Source organism: Myripristis murdjan, chromosome 22 (genome assembly GCF_902150065.1).
Source record: "Myripristis murdjan chromosome 22, fMyrMur1.1, whole genome shotgun sequence".
NCBI classification, from domain to species: domain Eukaryota; kingdom Metazoa; phylum Chordata; class Actinopteri; order Holocentriformes; family Holocentridae; genus Myripristis; species Myripristis murdjan.
In genome coordinates this window covers 16552900-16572771 of record NC_044001.1, presented here as the reverse complement: position 1 = coordinate 16572771, position 19872 = coordinate 16552900, and the positions used below count along the sequence as shown (strand labels likewise).

The 19872-nt window shown below is 43.7% G+C and overlaps 3 protein-coding genes across 3 annotated transcripts; 1 reads left to right on the top strand and 2 right to left on the bottom strand.

Annotated features, from left to right (window-relative positions):
* The first annotated feature begins 76 nt into the window (after positions 1–76).
* On the top strand, positions 77–4965 carry lrr1 (leucine rich repeat protein 1). The gene is made up of 5 exons (XM_030044492.1): positions 77–681; positions 1024–1122; positions 2062–2314; positions 2903–3377; positions 3982–4965. The coding sequence occupies exons 1-5, from the start codon at positions 499–501 to the stop codon at positions 4235–4237; spliced, it is 1266 nt and encodes a 421-aa protein (XP_029900352.1). The 5' UTR covers positions 77–498; the 3' UTR covers positions 4238–4965.
* Positions 4966–5386: 421 nt separating this feature from the next.
* Positions 5387–7966, bottom strand: dnaaf2 (dynein axonemal assembly factor 2). The gene is made up of 3 exons (XM_030044904.1): positions 6332–7966; positions 5891–6127; positions 5387–5778 (listed from the first exon to the last, which is right to left on the bottom strand). The coding sequence occupies exons 1-3, from the start codon at positions 7964–7966 to the stop codon at positions 5401–5403; spliced, it is 2250 nt and encodes a 749-aa protein (XP_029900764.1). The 3' UTR covers positions 5387–5400.
* A 2349-nt stretch (positions 7967–10315) lies between these two features.
* LOC115354215 (Krueppel-like factor 11) lies at positions 10316–14013 on the bottom strand. Its single transcript, XM_030044491.1, has 4 exons — positions 13808–14013; positions 12575–12859; positions 11010–12009; positions 10316–10762 (listed from the first exon to the last, which is right to left on the bottom strand). The coding sequence occupies exons 1-4, from the start codon at positions 13847–13849 to the stop codon at positions 10461–10463; spliced, it is 1629 nt and encodes a 542-aa protein (XP_029900351.1). The 5' UTR covers positions 13850–14013; the 3' UTR covers positions 10316–10460.
* Between the last annotated feature and the right edge of the window lie 5859 nt (positions 14014–19872).

Here is a 19872-nt window from a genome sequence, read left to right as displayed (position 1 = left end):
TCTCATTAAATTACAGCCAAAGATATGGAATTGAATAAATTGTTAGTGAATCCGTCTTTGTCCCGTCCGGACCAAACACGCGCGCCTCTGACGTCACTTCCTTCGCGCGGGATGCTAACGCTAGCTGTCTGACAGTCAGTTAGTCCGCCCCAACCGAGAACGGGTCTACTGGCGTGGGCTAGAAACGGTGAAGGGTTTCATTAGTTTTTTCCCCCGAGAAATTCTTAAAAAATACACCCATCGACTGTGGAGGACACCACCGACACTCGTTCACACGCAGCTCCGGGTCTCCAGAGAGTTGTTGTGTGTTGTTTCTCCGTCGACGCTGTGTTGTTGACACTCAAGGCGACCACGTATGTGTGTTGGTATATAAGCTAAAGCTCAGCTGTTAGCCTTTTTAAAGTTTAGGTTTTCCCTGGCATGCCTTTAAAGCCCTCAGTGAACAACCCCGATTCGGCTTTCGGCTGGTGTTAGGTCTCTATTTTTGGGGGGGGTGCAATGAAACTGCAGTGCGATGTCGAGGTTGTGAATCGGATGCTCCCCACCTGTGGTTTGAAAAATCGAGGGAGGGGAACGAGAGCGGTGCTGTCCATCGGGAAGCATTTAGACAAGACGACCCAGCGCAGCAATGTTTACATGATGATCTGCACAGCCAAGGACAGGGCGGGATCCAAGTACAAGGTGGGTGCTGGTGTGTTTACGTGATGCCTCTTTTGCGCATGTTTCTCTCAGTGCCACCACAGCACGCTCATAATGTACCAATGTGCTGCATTTGATTGTTCTCAAGCCGGTGGGGAAATTGCAATTCACCCAGGGGCATGTTGGTGTTTTCCAAACCAAGCTAATTACAAGAGGCCTCTCATCATGATCATAAAGGTGCCATTGTCTGCTCTTGTTGAGGGAGTGATTCATTTTTTTTTTTTTTTTTTTTTTTTTTGGAAGAGCAATGACGTGCACCCACCCTGTTTTTGTGAAATGTAGTTTTCCATTGCTGAACTGAGGTGTTTGCCAACTCTCTTGCAGCTGAAAAACAACATAGAGAAGTTCTTCACATGGTTTGTGGAGGAGGGCAAGGCCACCGTGAGATTAAAGGAACCGGCTGTTGACATATGTCTAAGCAAGGTACATGTTCCAACATGGTGGTGGTTTATGTGTTTAAATGGAGGACCTGTGTGTTCATAATAAGTCTTATTGTGTTGCATGTCAGTCAAGAAAAGCATTTCCACATTGCAGCTTGGCTATTGAAAACCTACTGAGTCACAGTATTTAGAAAAAAATGATACCACCCCCAGATAATATCATAGTTAGGTTATGTTAGTGCTTCAGATACCAATATTGGGATTTACTCTTAATTAACAAATAACAGTTGAATATGTACACAGTCAAGTACAGTACAGAGTCAAACTACCCACTGTTACATTTCATCAGCTAGATGGCCTCATTAATGCAGTTCTCACCAGTGGGTAGTTTTGTTATTTCCAGTTTTTATAGTGCTGTTTCCATCAGGTGGTTTGTATCAGCAAGTCTTATACTGGTTATGTGGCACTCGTGTGCTATGCAGGCGATGTAGAGATAAACACCGTGGTGGCATAAATGTTTCCAGTGGCTGTGAATGCCTCCTGGCTGTTTAAAAGCAACGCTGACCTTTCACCGAGATTCAAACATAGTTCAACATGCGGTGCTGACAGCACAAAAACTGACTTGCAGCAGGTTAGGCAGGTTAACAATGAAACCAGATGTAATGTAACTGTGAAAGATGGGAGGGGGGGATCCATTGGACCTACTTTCCATAATAAGCCACACTCTCCTTTATTCCCTATAGGATTTAGTTCTTATTCATGCAAAGTAAGTGTGTCAAAAAGTTCTGGGTTAGTGAATTTAGGGCAGCTGTCTCAAGGATTCGGTAAATTCTGATTCATATCCTCTGTCTTTTGCAATGCTGCTGTGTCATACATGCATCTCTCTTGTGTCACTATTCCCATCAGCTACCACTCACAGAATACTACCACACCATTTTATATAACTTATAACTTATTTTTATTTCTTATTGTTTGTTTCTAGGCTGATGCAAATAGCTTGAAAAACTTCCTCTCAGCGGCTCGTTTGGCAGACAGGGGAAGTGACTCAAGCAGCCTTCCGCTCTCCACGCTCACTCCTGTGCGTGCCAGGGATGTCGAAAAACCCAAGAAGAAACTCACCATTGTCTCCAAGAAAGACTACCCCCTCACCTCCAACTTCCCCTACTCTCTAGAGCAGCTCCAGGTGTCCTACTGCAAGCTTTCACGGGTGGACATGCGCATGCTGTCGCTGAAAGGTGGAGTAGATAGTCTAGTCTGTGAAAACTTGTGTTCGATGAGTGTAAAAGCATTCGTTTATCTTTTCAGGGTTTACAGTGCCTGATTTGTACCCTGTATCTGTTTTAACTCATTTTTTTGATCACAGCTGTAACAGCAGTTTCTCAGCTTGCAGACAACCACTATCAGATAATAGCAGCATTAAAAAGCAATATTGTTATCTGACTAATTTTATTTACCGTAAATATTTGGTTGATGGTGGCATTCGCATTTGTGTGACTGTTTTTTTGTAGGAGTGTATCACTTAATACGACTGTGAAACTAGCAAGAGTAAAATTAACTTGGTCTTTTGTTTAAATAAACAACTACATGGAGTCAGGCCTATATGAAAAGCTGAACCTGTTTTGCACCTGCGTTTGTATTATAATTAGTTTAAAAATGCGTATTGATATCTGCCTCAAAAACATATTGCCACATGGCACCGTGGTTCTGTTGTTGCACTAGTTCTGAAAAATCATGGATGCATGAATTGTGCATTATGCCAGAATGTTAATAACAGTGTGAAGTTGAATTGGTGGAATTTCTTATTGTGTTTGTTGTTTTTGCAGCTCTCCGCAAGCTAGACCTCAGTAACAACCACATCAAGAAGCTCCCTGCCACCATCGGTGACCTCAGCTGCCTGGCTGAGCTCGTCCTCCACAACAACCACCTGGAGAGCTTCAGCGAGGCCCTCTGCCTGTCCACCCTGCAGCGGACCCTCCAGCACCTGGACCTCAGCCAGAACCGACTGCGGGCCCTTCCCTCTCATTTCTGCCAGCTCAGAGAATTGGTCAACCTCAAACTGGATGACAACAAACTCGTTTGCCTGCCGTTCCACATCGGCCACCTCTCGAAGCTGAGGTTCCTGTCAGCGGCGCACAACGAGCTGGCTCTGCTGCCAGGTGACTTCCGCAAGCTGAGCCTGGAGAACCTGGACCTTTTTGGGAACCCATTTACCCAGCCCAACCCTCTGGACCACACCATTCACCTCACATTCCCCCTTCCACTTCAGGAGATAGCTTCCAGGGCTGTGGCCAACCTCAGGTTAGAAATAAATTCACTCAATACACTAGGGCTGGGTGATATACTCCTCTTGTGATATTTGAGACTGTTTCATTTTGGATTTTAGATATTGTAACATCAAAGCATAAGATTTGTCTTTTCTGGTTGTAAAGTCAGGATTATAAGTACAGTTCCAGCTGTTCTTGTATGTGCCTCTCTATGCTTTGTCATCATGTCCACTTTACTAAAGAGTGGTTATCGAAATTCTTTAATTATCTTATGACAGTACCACAAGGTATTTATACAACTATATTCTACTTCTTTTTGTCCATACTGCCCATCCCTGTCATACACCATACTTGGTCCGATTTCAGTCTAGGGGCATACAATATGAAGTCAGTTTTGATATTTTGACAATATTTGACAATATTTTTGATAACCAGTCATTACCAATGTGGATATGTTGACCAAGCAGGAAGATGCAGGAAGAAAGAACACCTTTTCTTATGCCTTATCTCAGTATTACAATATCCAAAACCCAAGTTAATACAAATATAATAATATCAGTATATCACTCAGCCCTAGCCTGCACTGTAAGTGTTTTATCCACACTGTACTGAATTGTTTTCTCTGATTCCTCTCCTAGGATACCATATGGACCTCACCTGATCCCTGCTCACTTGTGTCGGGACCTTGAACTAGCGAAGACCTGCAACTGCGGCCGTGTCTGCGTCAGCTACTTTATCAAGACGGCAGTGAGCATGAACCTCCACCAGGTCTCTCACACAGTGGTGCTGGTGGATGACATGGGCGGCACGGACGCACCGGTGCAGCACCACTTCTGCTCCCTCTCCTGTTACTCAGAGTTCCTAGACCTCTGTCTCCAAAGAGGAATCAGATGAAGAACAGAGTCTGGCAGCAAACACAGCCACAGCTGGAAATGTGGATCCTCTCGTCTGGGACTGAACTGAGCTGTAAACTCGGGGTGATGTTACAGTACTTCCTGACATGTAGTTGTTATGGAGATTATTTGGTGAGACGGTGAGAAGAGAAATTTGCAGTGCAACAATAACAGAAAGCAGTGGTGCAGATTTTTCAGGCAGTTCGATTCTGCAAAGGGCAGTATTGACATTTTTCAAGCTTTGCTATTTAAAAAACGCTTCAGGCTGCCTGTTCAACACAAAGATCTCACTTTTAATGCACTCCTCACGTATCAAAGGCAGAGACTTCTGCAGATTCATACGTGACTGGGTTTTGTCACGAATGATTGGCCCTGATTGTGATGTAGCAATAGTGGACAGTGACTCTGACGGTGACAGTTTTTGCTGTGCTGTTGCTCAATCTAAGTTCTCTTCATTCGTTGTATCTTCAGCTAACACTTTTACTGTGTTGCTCTTCCTGCTTTCTGTCACAAAATGCAGGTGCCCCTACCTCAGACTTACTTATGCGACACGAGAGAAGAATGAAATCAGACACAAGTTTCATTCTAGTTTCACTGCAAACTCAATGCTTCAGGTTCCTTAAGTACTGTCTAAAGGGAGTTGGTTTTTACTTTGCTAACTGATAATCTGTTTTTATATGTATATGTGAAGAATTAAAAGAAAATAAAATTATTCTTTGTCATGTCCTACATTGCTTTAAGTGACTAAAGATAAGCATTTTTGTAATGTATATTTTGTGTTAAGTGACATAGTTTCCATGCTGTGAATTGAGGCAAGCCAGACCTAGAAATGAAGTATGTTTTATTTGATCTCTGTACACCTCATTACCATTTATTTTTCAAACACTTGTACTTGATGTTCCTGAAAAGGAAGTGCTCATGCTGTAATGTGAATCTGGTTTGTCAAGTTCAGCATAATGACCTCGCCTACACTGCACAAATTTTGAAAACACATTTATCTATTTAACACTGCTACACACACTGCTGACTTTATAACTGACTGTATAATTTGTCTGTGTTTGATCAAGACTGCTGCAGCACGAGAGAGACACTTCACTTTCTTGGGACTTTCCTACAAATTGGAATCTTGTGTGCAATTAAACTCGGCTGCTACATGCAGTTAAGTCAGTCTAGTTCATACAGCAGGGAATTTTGGAAGATGAACCCAGCAGATGTGGAGTGATCACTGATCACACGCTCATTTCTGTCCTCATCAATTTCCCTTAACACGACTGGTGGTGGACTGGTATGGTGAACTGGGAAGGTCTGCTCTGTCATCAAGTCGTCTTCATCAATATCTTCCTCAGAGAGGTGGGCATTCATCTTGCTTGAATTCCCACTAGCTGATGTCTCTTGAGCTTTTTCAGACACAAGCACATCCCTGATCTCTTCAGGTCTGTGGACTTGATTTGGAAGAGGCTGCATGGCAGGTAGGGCAGACACAGCAATAGGAATTTGGGAATTCTCACTGGATGTTTGAGTCAGAAATGGGTCCATTTCCACCTAGGACAAAAAAAACATGAAGAGGAAAAAATATTGTTAGTTGCTAGAAAGGTCTTGCAAGCCTGGGTGATAACGCCTCAAAACTTTTTCATAAAAAAAGTTTATCTCTCACCTTATTCAGATTTCCATGTGAGTAATCCACATCCTCTTGTGTCTGTCCCATCTCCCCGTGGAACTCTGAAGTCTTCATTTGGTGCCTTGTCTCAACACAGGACTTCAGACTTTGTCCTCTCTCCTCTCCTGTGCCGCTGGACTTTTCATTCGAGTCTGAAAAGGGCTGGTTTTCAGTTTTTGGTGATGCCTCATTAACATCACCCTGTGCTGAGTTTTTGTCCTCAGCAGCAACGTCCTGGTTCACAGCATCGTCACAAAAACCTGTCACACAGAAATCCTCCATCTGTGCTGCTCTGGCATGTCTTTGTCTCTCTTTATCTCTGTCTTTGCTTCTCTCAGTCTCCCTTTGGTCATTTCTCTCCTCATCTTCCCTTGTCATGTCTTCCCCTCTCTGTTCCCACTGTTTCTCCTCCTCTTCATTTTTTTCATCACCCCTCACCTGCTGCTTTTGTCTCTCCTCTACTCCTCTTCCTCCCTTCCTTTCACTCCTTCCTTCCCATTTCTGCTGTGTCCTTTCCTCCTCCTCAGCTCTTCTTTCTTCCTCCTCTTCACTTTTCTCATCTTCCCTCATCTGTTTCTTCAATTTCTCCTCCCTCTCCACTCCACTTTCCTCCTCATCTCTTTTCTCAGCTTCCCTCTCATGATCCTTCAGTTTCTCCTCCTCATTCCCTTTGCTTTCCTCTTCGGTTCCTTGGTTTTCTCTATTTTGCTCCGGTTGGTTTTCTTCCTCCTCTTCCTCTTCTCTTTTCTCAACTTTCCTCTCATGATCCTTCAATTTCTCCTCCTCATTCCCTTCGCTTTCCTCCTCTTCTCTTTTCCCATCTCCCCTCTTGTGATGCCTCAGTTCCTGCTGCTTTTCCATGCCACTCTCCTCCTCTTCTCTTTTCTCACCTTCCCTCTCATGTTCCTGCCATTTCTCCCCCTCCTGCACTGCACTTTCCTCCTCCAGTCTGTCATTTTCACTATCAGTTTGTGTGGTTCTTAGGGCAAAATCGTACGTCTCATTTGATGGAAGAACAGGCAGTGTGATGGTCAGCTGGCCTCTCTGTTTGTTAAACTTGGCCTCTCCTTTATCCTCATCCACAGGGTATGCTAAGACCACCTCCAGTCTGTAGGCTGGTTTCTCGGACTCCAGCAGCAGGCTTTTACCCTTTACTTCCAGACTGGCGGCCGCGGCTGATTTCAGAAGTGGCATGTCAACCGTGACAACAATCTCTTTGGGCCTAGGACTCTGTGCCGAGTCTCTGGAATATCTGAAGTCCTGCAGATCGATGAAAGATCTGTATTTCACTGTGTACTTTGGTACTATTGGCTCTTTGGGTTTGTGTGACTGGATCTGGGAAGCCACAGGATTGGCATCAACGCTGTCTTTTATTTGAGCAGGTGTTGTGGCTGTGGTAGGTCTTTTTTCATCAGGGTACGGGAAGGCAAGAGGGTCCGGATGTGCTGGACGCTCCTTGGCTTTGTATCCTGGAATAGGCTTACGGATCACACAAGGCTGAGGAGTGCCTTTATACTTAATGGTCAACTCTCTTACTTTGTTTTTATCCAGGATCACTTTGAAATTTTCCTGGATCCCCTGAATGGCTGTGCTGAGCACCATATTCATGAATCTCTTGTTTCTGCTGGCCATGTGGAGAGTGTCAGGGTGGAAAACAACATCATAAATCATAATCTTCTTTCCTTTGGGGTCTGTGTCTGGTCTCCCAGGGTGCAAACTGTGAGGGAGCGACCACTGCTGCCCTCGTCGGCCATCCTCGGATGTCCCCAGTTTACACTCTGGCTTCCCAACTTTTTCATTGGCACAGATGTTGATGAAACACTTTTGCGTGCCATTCAGACTCGTCCTGAGGGCTTTAAAGGGCTCCGGGTGGATAAAGTCAATGGTGTTTCCCCGCTCCTCCTCCAACAGTTTGATCTCCTCTTCATACTTTTTCTTATTCTCGGGGTCTGATAATTCCTTGGCATAGTCCCGCAGCATTTCCTTGAACTTCTCATCTTTGAAAGCGTTGGACAATCGGTCGACTTCATCCGGTGTCATATTTAGTTTTTTCAGCTGGTCTCCGACCTCCATGATGAGGATGGCGATGCAACCTTCCAGCTAAGTTGTTAGCAAGAACCAAGAAGTTTACTAAGTCGTGTAAGCCACCAAAGTGATCAAAAATACGACTTTTTTGTTTTGTTTATTGCCTGTTAAAACGTAGCTGTTTTAGTTAAAATGCTAAACGACGTCCAGTGCGCATCGGCAACCGTGTAGTCGTTGTGTTAACGTAACCATAGCAACGAGAGAAGCCCTGTGCAACCAGGAAACGCCTCCCCGAGGAAAATAGCACGTTAACAGATGTAAATTACAAAAATACTAATAAACGATAAATAAAAATAAAAACATAGTACTAATTTTAAAATAAGGTGTAACAGCTCTATCAGACAGGGTTAGGAGTCAGAAATGATGGGCTGCGTGTAAATAGCAAGATAAATATGCTGCAATTAGAAAAACAAAACAAAAAAAATATTCATATAAACTAAAATTTCAAAGGATGTAGTGTCAGCATAGAGCCTGTCCATCCTGTTAAGTTGATAACCTAGGCATTATGTTATAAAATGAGCTATACCAACATAACTACAGGCGACTCACGGTGGTGGCTGCTGCATGATGATCAATGATCACCAATCATAAGCTGTATTAAACACTGATAGCCTAGACTATATTTATACAAGCCTTTATGGACTGGAAAAATAGCCTATATAAGTATATAGGATACTCTATGTCGCCTGATTTTATTTGTAACATAGCCACAAATTTCACATTTGTTTCCTACATATTTTGAAAGCGTAAAAAGTCTCACATCCAGCAGGTGTCGCTGTTCACCGCTGCACAATGGCACATGGCCAGAGATTAAATAATTCGGTCAGTAAGGCAAAGGGGCGGGTATCCAAGAGGAGAGGTGATTGGTCGCACCCCCAACAGTTCATATTCCTCACTGCCTGATTGGAGGGGTCGCTGTTACTAAGTGTGGGACCAAGGTGTGTGTGTGTGTGTGTGTGTGTGTGTGTGTGTGTGTGTGTGTGTGTGTGTGTGTGTGTGTGTGTGTGTGTGTGTCTCAGCTCCACACTCAGACAACTGTCAGTGCCCCAACCCTGAGCAAAGCTGCTTTAATCAGGGTGATAAGGCAATAAATTATTGAATGGATCAGGGGATTTCGGATGGAGGAGCAGTGGCCTAATCCCAGGCAAAGCTTCAGCAGACAGAGTACCCGTGACACTACACAGCGGTGCTCCAAAAGCACATAAACAGCTTCTCTTAACCATTCCTTTCCCTTAATGTCCACTGTCATCCTCATATCCAGCACCTAAAGTGTGGATGTGCCCACTTTCTCCATTTTCCCCCATATGGCCTATATTCAGCCTATATTCCTTTGTGAGCATAAATATTGTTTTAAAGTTAGTAACCATAGAACATTGGGTATTCACTAGTACAGACCAAACTGTCCTTGGGCTTAAATAACAGATCAGGATGAAACTCAAAGGTATTCCCCATTATGCAAGGCTGACTCAGCCCCTATCCCTTCCTCATTCCCATGTGCCTGGTTTTTAGATTAGACCAGTAGGACAGAGCTGAATGGACTCAGATGATCTGCTAATGAGCTCTTATGAGGCAAACACTTCTGTCCCTTTGTCTATACTTGCGCCTCGCGAAACGGCTTGGCTCAGAGCTAATGAACAGGACAGAATGTCCCCCAGTGGTTTCACCAAAGAGCTTTTATAACGCCAGAAATTAATTCAGTCAGCAGGAAGCTACCCAGAGGCCAGTCAGCACATTCAGGAGGACACAAGAGTGTTTCAGCTGACCATAAGGAGGGGGAGTCATGGTGTGACGCACACAGGATGTGGTGAGGTACCACTCAACTCAATTTCAATGTGAAACAAGCGGGAAGTAGTGCTGACTCGACGTGGATCCCACCTTCTGATGACTGACTGTGGTTTTCCTGAATAACAATTACTTATTGGAAAGGTCATAAAAAACAATGCCACAAGTGGACAGAATGAGCAACTCGTTTCTTCTTTTTATTACAAATATGTATTAAATAATATGAAAAGCTAGACAGCAAGATATAATCAATGTATAATCATTGTATTGATGATTAATATTGACATTTACATTGTTTTGCATGTTAAACATTTCCTGAAATATGACAAATAAATGCATCTCATAGTACAACACTTACGCAATACATTCACATAGACCTATACCAATATCAACACAAAAAAGGAGGGTGGGGAGGGGGAGGGAGGTGCCGACGGTGAAATGTGTAAAACAAACACAAAGGCTTTGGCAAAAGAGTGCATAATTTTTTTATCAATGATACCAAAGTAAAAAAAAAAAAAAAAAAAGAATTCTTTTGAGAAAAATAAATGTACAAAAGAGCAGTAAGGGGGAAAAAAAAGAGTCCAGTGCATGTTTTTTTTTTTCCATGAGTAAAATAGGAACAGCCTTGTGTGCTTGGCTGCTCCTTATGTCCCTGTGGTAGCTTGGGAGCAGGTAGGGTGGTAAAGTAAGAGCTCATTGTCTAGTTTGAAGCAGCAGGTACCAGCACGCTTAGTGTAGCAAGGCCAGGTTTTGAGGAAGGTGTTTTGCCTGCGGCCATTTTATTTAGGCTCCGAACCTCTGCCTGCCATGAAGGAATCTTCTTGGTGGTCATGTGGCGGCGGGCGTGTTTGGTGAGGTGATCGCTGCGCATGAACCGCCGGTCACACACGGGACACACAAACTTTTTCTCGCCCGTATGTGTTCGCCTGTGACGTGAGAGCTCATCGGAGCGGGCAAACCTCTTATCACAGCCGTCCCAGCTGCAACTGAAGGGCTTCTCACCTAAAGAGGAGATAGAGAGAGAGAGAGAGTGGTAGGGAGTCAGCAAGTGAGTCATGGTGCAGTCATAAAACCAATAGAAACTGTCATGTCTTTGCTGTGATATAACAATGAGCTCATCCTCCTCCAATCAAGAAAAACAAAGCTATGGAAGGAATGCCTCACCAGTGGGCAACAACTCCCGCAGGAGTGACTTCTTACTAAAAAATAATATCAACCCCTTCTACTGCAGTGTGCTGCAAGCTCTCACCTGTGTGTGTTCGGAGGTGAGCCTTGAGATGGGAGCTTTTGAAGTACGTCTTCCTGCAGCCGGGGAAGTTGCAGACGTAGTTTCTCCTGCGGGAAAAGTCTATCTTGGTGGTGGTGGTGCCACCGCAGGGCCCCGCTGGCACATAAACCGGGGCCGGGGCCAGAGGTAGCAGCTTGGTGTTGCCCAGGGTCATGACAGTCTGTGGGCAGTGTGGGGCCTGAGAAACGGAGGACTGAGGAAGAACCAGCATCACTGTGCCCTGGGGCATCGGTGAGCCCACAATGAGGGGCTGCTGGACAGGGGCGGAGTTAGCAGGGGCGGGCTGAGGGAGGATGGGCGTGGTGGTGGTGGTCCTCAACCCTGAGGTGGAGGTCTGAACCGCACTGGGGATAAAGGCTGAGATTATACCTGACTGGTTGCTGACTGGGATCATCTGGCAGATGATTTGTGGGCTGGTAACTGGAGGTGGGGAGAGGGTTGTGGGAGTAGGAGGAGTGACTGGGCTGTTCTGTGGTTGGATGCTGATAGGAAAGGGGGAAGAGCTGTCCTTGAAGGGAGTTGCGTGATTGGCCTGCTGCTCCGTGTTTGAGCTTGATGATGAGGGTGTGACAGGAGCAGGAGGAGGTGGAGGTGTGGCTATCTGCTCAGTCTTTACAACACGGTGCTGCTGCTGCTGCTGCTGGCAGACCGTTGCAACCGTTACTGTGTCTCTGTGTTTCTCTGGACTGGGGGCCACTGGAATGTGGTGCTGGCAGGGGGTGTTGTCTGCAGTGTGGCGGATGACGCTGGTCGCCATGGCTCTACACGGCTGCAGCAGTGGCGGGGGGAGGGATGGGGTCTTGTCGGGGGTCCCGGCAGCCTGTTGGAACCCAGACCCACAGCGTAGGGATGATACAGCCAGGCTGGAGCTGGTCCTGCTCACTGGGGAGGAGCTGGGCTGGAGGGCAGAGCCGGATGTGGAAGTCTCAACAAAGCTGGGGCTGTGGGGGGGAGTCATACACTAGAGAGAGCCGGGAGAGATGGAAAGAGAATAATTATGAGATGCATATGAAAACAGAAGCACACAATTTTAGTTGTAATGGTGCTATAATAACACAGTAATATCATAAACTAACTTATAAAAACATTCTGGAGTAGGGTTTTGTATCTTGAAGATGTTTATAGAGATAATAATTCTAGGAAGCAAGCAGGTACACAGAGAGCTAAAGACAAACCTGAGCCGTAAACTGTAATTTTTTACAACCCAGCATGAGAAGAAGAGCTCTGGGTGAAGTTCAAACCACCTTACTGTATTTCAGCTTATCTTGCTACAGACAGAGATAGTGTTTTTATCACGTTCACGCTAAAAGGCCAAGAGGTTTCCATGTAAAGCTCAGGTTCCAGGAATATGTTTGCTAATCAAACATAGGCCATAGACAGTTGTCACTCCCCCCTCACACAAACCAGTATGAGCTAGAACCCTGTCTTCCAGCTACTGACTTTTTAAATCAGTGTGTCTGACACAGAGCTGTTGCTGGTTTACCAGTCCTAGTCTGACAGTCTGAAACTGTATTTTAGGATCTTACCAAAGAGGAGAGGGAAACAAAATCCTTGGGGGGCTCTGGGAGTTCCATAGGCAGGACAGAGTCGCAGGAGTCTGAAGCCGGGGTGAGGGGTCTGGGCTTGCAGGGGTTCAGTTTGCTGCCACTGAGGAACTGGCCTTGGCCCCAGGAGCTCATACACACCAGGGCCTCTGCGGCCTCCAGGTCTGTGTACTCCAGGCTGGAGGGACAGCCACCGGCTCCACCAGAGTGAGACTGCTCACTGTCATGCCGCCTTTTCTTCAAGTAGGACCCACACTGCTCCATGTACTGAGAGACACATTCAGAGTAAACGTCAGACAAAAGGGAGGAAAATAAAATTGCACTCAAGTGTAGTCACGCTGCTTGGTCATAGTGGTTATTTTTGGTCATGTGTGTGGCGCACGGGAGGTGGCAGGGGGTGTGCGTGGTCTGAACCTTGAGATATGACTAATAGCTGATAATGGAACACATCCAAACAAAGGAGAGCTTGCTGTTCCATTAGCCAGAATGAAAAGGAAAAAGTCTCCTTCTTTGAAGAAGTCATCTGCTCAGTCACTGCTCAAGTGTCTTGAGGTCTTGGGCCAAACCACACAGTGTTGCCAGTAACGGGGCTGAGGGAAAGAGGGGTTTGAGACTACACCCCAGCCCAGCTACCACTGCCTTTGGCTCCCAGCCAGGACACCTCCCATTGCCAAATATAGACCAAACAGTGACGTGCTCAAAAGATGAGCCATGTGAAATCCCCATAAAGCGGGTTTGCATCAGGAAGTAGGTTCATTAGTCTACAACTCTTTATTTCCATAATGAAAAAAATGAATTACTTGTCCTACACTTAAGCAAAACAAAACGAAACGAAGTGTCGACTTACTGTAATCCTGGACACGTTTTCATGAAATAATTTTTACTCTGATATATTTTTCAATCATCATTAACTGAGTGAAATTCAATACACAGAATGCTACATTTATTTGTTTCCATTTGCTAATGAGAACTGAAACAAATCAGTGTTTGCACTTTGATTTAATACTGCTGATAGTGCACAAATGTGACTTTGACGTGATTATTACGTATCACTGTAATAAGGGCCACAGAAATGTTGAATTGAATTATTTGCAGTGAATGAGTTACAGTGTTGCAATGTTAAATAAATCAAAGTAAGCAACCGACGGGTGCTGGACTGAAAAACAAATACAAAGCTTGTGGCAGGATGAAATGCTGATATTAAAATTGTCTTACCCCATGTGAGTCCTCCATCTCTGTAAATTTGCGCGCAGGCATGAAGGAAAAACAAATTTGTGTGTGTGTTTCAGATATTAAATTTCTTGTCCTTTTTGTCAAAGCCAGTGTAGAACAAAGAGACGGTGGTTGCCGGTGCTCCTGTTCTGGGAAGGGTTGAGGTCGTTTTTTCACTGACTGGCTCCCTTCTCTCTCTCTCAGCTGTGTGTAAAACATGGGCGGAGAAAAAGGAAAAACAAAACTCACAACACGCACCGGCGGGTGGCAACACCCGACCAATCATAAATAAATGTGTGTGAGGCGCCGGCCAATGGGAGAGCAGGCGACGCGTGAACACTGCGTGGTCGCAGGGCGGTTGGAGGAAATAGGGTGCGTGGCTGTCGGTGGGCGTGGCCGTGGGAGTCAGCAGTGTCAGGGTAAACCCGATGAACTACCATCCGCTAAACTAGGCGAAAGGTCGCTCCAGTCTATGCTGCGTTCACGTCCCGTGGGAATAACCGGAGGAGCGGCTGGACGGCTCAAAGCAACAGCTTGGAAATATTTACATGTTGGGGCGTATTGGATGCCATCAAACACCAAGATGGACGTTTGGACTCTTAAGACGTGCACATGCTAATTTCACCCAGCTTTGCCGCATGTAACACATGTGCACTCAATGAATTAATCAAATGAGTGTATGATAAATGTTGTTTTTAATACTAAATAGAATAGAAATTTATTCTGTGCGCTTGAGTGGATATATTTTCACGTTGGCGCCGGAGAAATAAAAGCAGAGTTGTATTTATAACCTGAAAACTGGTGTGACTTTGAGGCAGGAATTTTGTTTATTATATTTTTCCCATATGACATGAATGCAGCACTAGTGCCAGATGAACCGCGGGTTTTGCTCATGGGTTTTGTTTATCTGGTCCAGTATGCGCTCCTTTCTTAGAGGGAAAACAGATAAATAAGTGTTTAATTGTCAGAGTTTTGGAATTACACAAGACAGGAAAGCTCAAAGCTGAAGAAAAAAAAAAAAAAAGTTAAAGAGTTTTATTTGAACAATATTGCCACTGCAGCCAATCTGTCACCATCTAACAACATATCTTAATGTTTCCTGGACCTCAGACAATTTATGGTTTCTTTGTTGCCCACATCCAGTGATCGAGGGTAAACCCACTTAAACTCAGCTGACCTTCCTCTTCATTTATAGTTTTCCCCATCTTGTTTGGCTTACATAAACAATCATAAAAGTGAAACTGCACATTATAATATGTGCCATCAAATTGCTGAAAGTTTAATGGATTAAGTGTATTTCCAGGAGCAATGCAAACAAACAAACAAACAATCAATTTTATTTTACGGCTATTTTGGTGCTAATTATTCCTTAATATTCATCAATTGCAGGTCATACTTCACCCATCTTGTTATTTACTGCTAGATTCCTACCCAGAAATAACCAGTTCCTTGTTTCTCATCTTGTAAACAACATTTAAGAGCTTTGGCAAGAAGAGTTGAGATTTAATGATTAAACTGAATAAAGCACTATTTAACAAATGTCTCTGAAAGCCAGGTCTGACCAGAGGAAGACCTGATGTGTCCCCACAGTTGGACATGATCTTGTAGCTTGTTTTGTCTGTGGGTGTAACCACCTTTCAAGGAATTGTGGGGTGGAGCCAGCACCTTGTTTTTCCATAGAGCAGAGACACAACAACAGTCATTTCGATTTCTAATGGTCAGAAATGCAGGATTAAATAAAATAAGATAAGATAAAATAATAATAATAATAATAATAATAATAATAAAAACAGCTGAAAACCTTTTAGTGTCAAGATGATTTTTTCTCCTGTGGCATAAAAGACTATAGACACAGTATCTTACTGTGCAGTATCTTAAAACTGCAGAATGAACTGCTTTGTTCTCCTGATAATGAAAATATTCTTTAAGCTTTATGGTTGACTATGTAAATGTTGGTTTATGTTGGGTTTCTTCCTGTGGTCTTTGTCTGAGCCCATTCCCACAAGTGCATGTCAGAGAATCCAAATTAGTCTTGACCTATATTTGCTGTTATATCACCAGTTGCGTTTAGACAAAGGAAAAAAAAAATCTGGGGCAAAAGTCTTGACAAAGTTTAGGAGGCCATTTAAATAAGAAAAAGCACACATTTAATAGAGCCAACATGCTTTGTTAAAAATAATACTTATTTAATGTAAACAAGAAGCTTTGTTAAAAAAAAAAAAAAAAAAAACAATAGCAGCAATTTTCAGCCCCACAGATCATTTCCATGAGCTTCAAAACCATAAGAGGCCACGACTTATGTCTGGGAGTTTTTTCCACCCTCAGCTCAACACGCCTCTATTGGCCTCCCATCACCTTGTGTGTGTAAATTGTTGGATCTGTTTGTTAGCAGATTGCCTGCAGCAGAAGGGAGTGTGACAGGTGTGTCAGCCCAGCCCTGGCAGCGCCGGCCTGCTAATGAAGGCCATGTCCCACCATGACTCACGTAACCATGACCTCAGGGAGCAATGAGGGCTTGGAGCCGCAGCAGAGTGGCTTCAGTGCCAGCAGTTAGCAAGAAGAGGAGAGGGAGGAGTTACGGGGAAAATGGGCGAGCACGCAGGAATGACAGGCAGGCGAGGCCTCAGTACAGCAGGCTGTTTGTGATATAAGTGGGGCAGTCCACTTCAACTCGGTTAGGGAAACTGGAGGAAAGGTTACGCTGGCCCTCGCTGGGCCTACACATGCATGTGCACTCCCCCAGCCCAGGAACTCCAGGAGGGGACGCAGAAAGGGGGGAGTTGCCCCAGCAGGGTTAAATATACCACCCAGGGGCTATATTTCACTAACAGCCCCTGACTCTGACACGCAGTCAGGGTAGACTGTCATGCAGACAGGAACATGACTACCAAAGGAAAACCTCACAAAGTATCTGCTCTCAAAAATAATAAACAGATTCAGGTTTACCAAAGAGAGCCACTGCTGTCATACACAAACAACAGCCTAACAATCAGATAGTTTCTACAGTTACACAAGTATTTTTTCTTATTTGTTTTATTGTAACTTCAGAGGGAAGTGGGTGGATTGATTCTGCAGCCGCATGGCACGTGTGCAAAGACACTAAGGTAAAGATTCAGAGGAAAACTTCAAATCAAGGAACGTGTGGCAATACTTGAGAGATCCTTCCTGCCTGTTGTTTCCTAATATGTGAAAAGTCACGAGCATTCAACAGCAAAAGTAAAAATAAGAACTAAAACTGCAGACAGCCATCCAGACAAAAAAAAAAAAAAAAAAAAAAAAAGAACCATCACCTCCTCGTTAAAGAGTTGATAGATTTTAGTATCCAGAGAAGTCCCCCGGGTTAGATTTCCCCAAAAGCATCTTACCACGGATACCAAGGATAATCTTTTTTCCATTGGTATACAATGACAAAAAAGATATTAATGACACGATACTTTTGAGAATCCATTAATCATAGCCAGCAATAAATGCCAGCTTCCTTAGAGTGCATGTTTGCCCTTAGATGTACTATCATACTTCTGCTTTGTCATTTTAGTCAGGCTGCAGAAAGGACGGCTCCAAGTGGAAACATGGGCGACTTGTAAACTAAAAGAAGAATTTAATTGCTTTGGAGAGCTCTAATACTTTTACTTTCACTGTGGCCTTGTTCCATTTTTCTTTTGATAGAACACAGAGCCACAACTTATTTTGCAGATTAATGTTTGGGTAAATATAAAACTTAACTATCCTGTTTCTTGCCGGTTAACTTGATTTATTACTGCTTTGCAAGGTTTCGAAATGGCTTTTGCAGTTTGACATAGGTGCTGATGTGATACAAATTTCCAGCGTGCTTTGGGATTTCGACGTGTGGAAAACACTGCCTTCAGTCAGTCATTTCTCCCCACCGCCGCTGGTCGCCGGCATCTGGGTGAAAGGACACAGCGAAAGAGAATCCCAGGCTGTCTGCAACGCCTCAAGAGTGCGACCTTCCCTCCTTCCTTCTTTCCTTCCCTCTTTCCTTCATTCCTTTCTTTCCTCTTGTGCCTTTTATTATAGCTTTATTACTATCAGATCAGTACTATCAAGTGCTGAATATGATCAGAAAGGGAGAAGCCCCCACCAATATAAAAAGTCATAAAGAATCACAGTGGGGAGAAAAGTTGCAGAGCACAGTCCTTTGATAAATATTCAAGTTTGTGTTAAATTTGCATGATTTGGCCGACTGTTGCACGCACTACTGCTGCAAATATCTTGAGTTTATTTTGGCCATATTTTGCAAAAAGTGAAAGAGCTAAAATTTACATCTTACGGTTTGGTCGCTATGGTAACAATATCATACATAGAACAAAAGTGGAGTCAGAAAGCTGCAACACGCTGGCTATGCTCATGCCAAATCTGTGTGAGGCAGAAGAGCCTGAGAAGAGCGGATACAAATGGGTAGAACAAGTAGCTCAGCCTAAAATAAAAATGCAGTCATAGTTTTCATGTCTCCAAACGTCTCCATGTTTTTGTGTCTCCAGATCTCTTCTCATGCTCACAGGACCACCAAACACACGGTTACCTATCAGCCCTCTCCCAGACGACTGAAGCCAACCAGAGCCATTTCTTTACAGCTCCAAAAAAAAAAAAAAAAAAAAAAAAAAGAACTGTATAAAATGCCGGTCATTTTTTTCCTCATTTAGGCATTTGAACTGGCCTAATTATCTATTTGAGGTGAACTATTCCTTCAACATTGAAGTGAGCCAGGTTTTATATTTCAGTGGCTCATCTTCCAAAACAATGATAATCTTAATCATATGGCTTTCATGAATATGTACTGTATATACAGGAATATGTTTACAAGAATTGATGCAAACACTGTAGCCTGAAATACACTACAAATAATGCTTTTATCCCAAGGCAGAGACTTGGTAAAAAAAAAAAAAAAAAAAAGCTGAAGGTTTATTGTCAGTAATCACAGTATTTTTCTGCTGGTTTCTGATTTGACATGGCACCTGGTATCAAACAAGAGCCACCAGTCTGTCTCCAAGTCTGCAGAGGTATGACAATAGCTGTCATCAGAGGTTTTTAGCCTTTGATCTGCTTGGAATTTATTAAGCTCATTGTGTATATATTTTTTAAAGTATGGTTTGTGTAACATCACTTGAGAAGTCAAACTGGTTTGGGGTTTCCTTCATGTAAAATCTTCTGGTGGACACAGACAAATCAATGGAAAGCAGTGAAATCATAACCAGGTTTTTTTTTTTTTTTTTTTACTGTATAATAACATTTGCATTACAAATTGACTTGTTCTTTGTGCATAGCTCGACACCCAGGCACAGATGAGCTGTGCGTGTGGACTGATCTCCTCTCTTCCCAACCTGCACTGGAGGATTTACCGGGCTGGGCATCACACAACGCTTGGCCCCGCCCCCTTCCTCCTGCACATAGGAATAGAAACTGCAACAATGATTCATCCACGAGCAAGAATTGGGATTGGTGGGGATCGGATTCTAAAACCAATCTGTTGCTATGAGATGCGGTCTCGTGAGCTGCTAACTTGCTGTCTGTTGTCCTGGCAACATGAGGAGCATGAGGCAGGATGGAGAGCTCCCCTGCATGGAGGAACTCCCTGGTTGGTCTGAACATGTGTGATGCCGAAGAAATCTCCATATAATTATTTAATAAACACCAAATAAAATGAAGTGTCTGGTGGCCTGGTTGTGGGAGAAAGTGTTTCTTTCTTCTTTTTTTTTTCTCGTTGTACAGTCCCTTCTATTATTGAATTGAAAAAGAAGCGCTCAGGCTCTCCTCACTTTGCTGAAACCTTGTAGCATAAGCTCTGTGTATCTATGTACAGAAAAATCATGAAAAACAATTTAACAAAGACATTTAATATGCCAAAACATCTGGCAACATCTCCATACATGGTGAGAGAACAACAGCAGAGAGGAGTGTTTGCTATTGAGAGCAATTCTATAATAATGACACAGTGAAACACACGGCCTGAAACACCAAGGGTGAAAATAATATTTATATTGTACTGTAGCAGAATTTGAAGTCCTAAATCTTTATTATTGTTCAGTCGAGCAAGAGGTCAAACAAAGATT